Below are 4,499 nucleotides of genomic sequence, written 5' to 3'. Positions count from 1 at the left end.
CAAATACCTTTTTTTTTTTTAATTGTTTTTTTTTTTTCATAAACCACAGCTGAAGCCACACTTCAGCTATATGGCACAAACAGAGAGCTGCAACCAAACCCGCATGCACAACGCCTGGATCGTGGATCCATCACATCGGGGTTGTGTATATTTAGCTCTATGTATATACGCCGAAACACAACAAGCGGAGGCTGTGCATTGGGCCGCCGGTTGGCATCGCTAAGCCGTGCCTGGATCTGTTCAGGAGCTGGACTGAGATGGATCTGTAAATAGGGACTGACTGCGGTTCTGCTGGGACTCTGCAACACTCTAATTAAGCTCTGTCGCATAATGAGGCTCACTACTGTTCCGTGCCACTCGATTAGTAGCTTGTGGTCGGCTCAGGCTATAGTTTGAGGTTTGTGGGGGTGGGAGATCACTTCTAGGGCAAGGAGTATAGTAACATAACAGCAATGGCAGGACTGGCAACGTTGATGTTAAAGGGGCAACCCCGCAACGGGTCTCCCTGATTAAAATCCAATCACATCTTAGGGGGATTTTATAGAGATCAGCAACACCACTTGTTTGGACCTTTGTGGCCCTTTTAAAGTGCAGTGATGAGGGGTGAGGACTGAGGAGCTCGATGGGGACGCACAGGACTGGAAAACAAGACGAGTAGAAAAACAATTCGGTTTGACCTCAGAAAGTGATTGACAGGGAAATGATGGCATTTTTGTTCGACAAACATACTGTCCAGGTTACCCAAAAGCCGGGAAGACAAACTATTTTAAGATGTCAATTCGCTAATTCGATTTGACAGGTGCACTAAACATCTCATGTTTAGTGAGTGTATATGTTTGTTTGTATACACGTGCATCGCGTGGAAGGGGAATCCCCTGAAGTGTACCGCTGCGCATTCCTCATGATAAGGCAGAACGCATAAAGGTTTACATACAGCACTCACACTGTACGCACAGTTGAATGGCAGGAATGTTTTGCGGCTGTCTAAGTTTCTGTGCGGGTGAATGAGTTTTTGGACTCTGTGCCAGTGCTGCGTGGGTGTTTATGGGCGCTTTCATGACAAGTGGAAGCGGAAGCATTGACATTTGATTCCCCAGCCAATCAGAGGGTTATCTCATTGTGTGGGTCTGGTCTCACAAAGGAGGTGGACTACAGTATATATTGACCTCGCACTGGGCCAAAGAAGCAGAACAAGCCATCGCAGGAAAGCTAAGAAGCTACCAAGAAAGCAACTTGTCTGTAGGGAGACACCAACTACAAGGCATCATGAAGACTCTGACTCTCCTCTCCATCTGTGCTCTTCTGTCGGTGTGCTGGTCCATGGGAGGTGAGGACAAACTCATCATTGCTGTGATTCACAGTTTTCTCAGTGTTATTTGGATCAGTGTGTGCAGCTACAGTACGTATATGAGAGTGTTACATTGTGTGATCCTCAGCTATTGAACCAGAGGTCGTCGCTGACTCTTCCGACTCATCCGCCGACTCATCCGCTGCCGTTGCACCTGCTGCCCCTGCACCTGCTGCCCCTGCTGCCCCTGCACCTGCTGCCCCTGCGGCCGCTGCCCCCGAATCATCCTCTTCATCTTCATCCTCCTCCGAGTCCAACTCTTCCTCTGACTCTTCAGCATCTGATTCCAACTCCAGCTCCGATTCGTCTGATTCATCCGATTCGTCGTCCTCCTCCTCTTCCTCATCTTCCTCCTCATCCTCCTCGTCTTCCTCTTCATCTTCCTCCTCCTCCTCGGAATCTTCTGAATCTTCTTCCTCCTCATCCTCATCCTCATCCTCCTCCTCATCCTCCTCTTCTTCTTCCTCCTCCTCCTCCTCCTCTGAGTCCTCTTCTTCTGAGTCCGACTCCTCTGACTCTTCCTCTGATTCTTCCTCCTCCTCCTCCTCTTCTTCTTCTTCATCCTCCTCATCTTCATCAGAGTCAGCCAGTGATGAAGGTATGCAACATTTCTGCTTCCAGAAAGAATCTCTGCATGGTTTTAGATTCACTAATCGTATTTTTATCAGACTGTAAGAAAAGAACATTCAACAAAGTCTGACTTTGTGATGTTTGCCCCCACAGCTGCTAAGGTGGTTGTGAAGAGAGACCTGGCTTCTATTCTTCTGAGGAGAAGTAGAGCTGCCCCAGGAGGAGACCTCACCCCTCTGCAGCTGGAGAGGTACAGATATTTAGTCGAGTTGGATGAGGCTGACTCACTAAGCAGCGACACTTTAGCTATTGAAATGTCTCTGTGAATCATTTAAAACTCATCTCAGAACTAAAACACGCAGTCTAAGTTGAGTCTAAAGTGAGATTTCACAAGCCCTCTAACCCCGTTTCTCTCCTCTTCCATCCAGCCTGAGAGAGGTGTGCGAGGTGAACGTCGCCTGTGACGAGATGGCTGAGACCGCAGGCATCGTCGCCGCATACGTCGCCCACTACGGACCCGTCCCCTTCTAGGTTCAAAACTTCTCTTTCATCCACATGGGAAGTGTTTTCTCTGTCATTTTGTAATAGAACGGCACAACAACTCCCCTAAATCCATCTGAAGGAGCAGACAATCAAAGACAAAAGAAAAAAAGAATTGGCACATGATGCTAGATGGAGATTTTGTTCGGCACAAATCCTTGCACAAGTGACCAGCTTTGGTGGTCCTGTATGGAAAGGCCTCCTCCGGGCTTTCAGAGAGAGGCACATGGAAACACAAGCCTGTGAAATATGCAGTAGCCCATGCAAGATTAAATTATTCTTCACTTCTATAGTATAATACAATGAATGGTGCTACAGGTGCAAATGTATTGTATGTTAATGTATTGATGTTTTTATGTCGTGCTTTAGTCGTACTTTAATTAGAGGTAGTGGATCTAGTAAATAGTGGATGGAATAATGAGTTCTCAGAGTACTGTAGTCTTAGTAGTAGTCTATTGATAGTGGTAGTGGTACTGTACAGTGTGTGTAAAATGCACATCAGTTATCTGCAATGACTGTAACCACAAATTGCCTCTTGGTTTGAAAATAATAAATTATTTTGTTTTGTCCAATTGTTGCTTCGTCCTCAATTCTGACGGTCGCTCTTGATGTGAGGAAGGACATTATACCTGTAAACCTGCAGTAACCACTGCAGCGGCTGCTTGGGGTCAGCAGAAACAAGCTGTAAACAGCACTGACATACCTTATACCTGTGTCTGCTGCACAACAAAAACTATTTTCAACTAGTTTTCAAAAGTTGCAATTATGTTTCTTATGCAGGTAGCTGAGGAGCTGCCATCTTTGTTTTCATTAGGCAAGGGAGATGCAATTTGGGAAGCAGTTATATGTATATATATGTTTTCAGGATTCAATATCTTCTCATCCAGATGGTTCAGAAGACTCTTTTGGATTCTGGAAATACCTTCAGGACAACACTATTTTTTAAACTCCCCTCTAGGTTTTTCCAAAAATCACATCATTAATTATTCCATAGAGAAACTGATGATGACCTGAATGCATGCTAATAGTCGAGAGGCACAAACTGGGGCTAGCACTTTAGCTTCTACGCTCCAATAATCTGTTTGCTGCTGGCCAGGTAGAAAACTGCCACCTTCTGCTGTCCCAAGTGACACAATGAGAGCGGTGAGAGGGTGAACCAGGACAGCAAAGAAAACCAAAACAATGAGCTGAAATATGATACGAAGATAATTAGAGCTGACGTGAACAGCAGGATTAGGTGATAATCTCTGACTGATTATAGCTGCTTTAATGTTCTGTGATGGATTAGCATTCGATCTTTGTCAAACGTACTGAACAGCAGTCTCTACCTCTCCTTCATTCAGCTTTCAGTGGCACTCACATGGCTTTGACTTTGCTGCTGCAGCTTTCATATTGGCCACTAGATGGCGGTGATTGTTAGTTTGATTTAAGCACATGCTCTAATGTTTTCAATGAACAAGTCAGTGCTTAGTCCTGTATTTAATTGGAGTGCATGAAAACACTTCAGCACTCTGAACTTGGGACAGTCGTTGAGGATGTGCTGACCCTTCTTGGTATTTGTTAAAGACTTGTTTGAGACTCTGAGCTGGACCTGAGCAGGAACTCCACTGCCAAGACTTCAGACTAATACTGAAACTGGTAATGATGAGGACTTGATAGCACGGTGCTGCCATAATGAACACGGAGTCTTGGGTTTGAACTGATTTCACTTATAGAAATACAAAAGAGTTTCAATCAAGAGTTGGAACAAGCTGATGCAAAATAATATGAGTGTATAATGAGATTATTTAAACAACATTAAAGCCGATTGAGGTTGCAAACTAAGAGGGAAGTATGTTTGAGGTGGCTTCTTTCCAAAATGCTAGCTTCTTTTTATTGGTGGTGATTGGGGATGAAGCAGACGTGCAGTGGTTTAGTTTTGATTTCCAGAGCTGAGAAGACAGATGTGTGACGATGTTTCGGTGTAATTCTGCTGGGGACTAAATATGCTGTATTGAGAGGATCTGAATATTGGTTGATTGGTGTATATACTATAAAACTG

General features: G+C 44.7%; 1 protein-coding gene across 1 annotated transcript; it reads left to right on the top strand.

The window, feature by feature from the left end:
• Window positions 1–1,208: 1,208 nt before the first annotated feature.
• Window positions 1,209–2,908, top strand: bglapl (bone gamma-carboxyglutamate (gla) protein, like). The gene is made up of 4 exons (XM_076729179.1): window positions 1,209–1,327; window positions 1,437–1,946; window positions 2,072–2,168; window positions 2,347–2,908. The coding sequence occupies exons 1-4, from the start codon at window positions 1,267–1,269 to the stop codon at window positions 2,447–2,449; spliced, it is 771 nt and encodes a 256-aa protein (XP_076585294.1). The 5' UTR covers window positions 1,209–1,266; the 3' UTR covers window positions 2,450–2,908.
• The last annotated feature ends 1,591 nt before the right edge of the window (window positions 2,909–4,499 follow it).

The sequence above is a fragment of the Chaetodon auriga genome, chromosome 4, assembly GCF_051107435.1.
Source record: "Chaetodon auriga isolate fChaAug3 chromosome 4, fChaAug3.hap1, whole genome shotgun sequence".
NCBI classification, from domain to species: domain Eukaryota; kingdom Metazoa; phylum Chordata; class Actinopteri; order Chaetodontiformes; family Chaetodontidae; genus Chaetodon; species Chaetodon auriga.
This window is presented reverse-complemented; position numbering and strand designations above follow the sequence as displayed.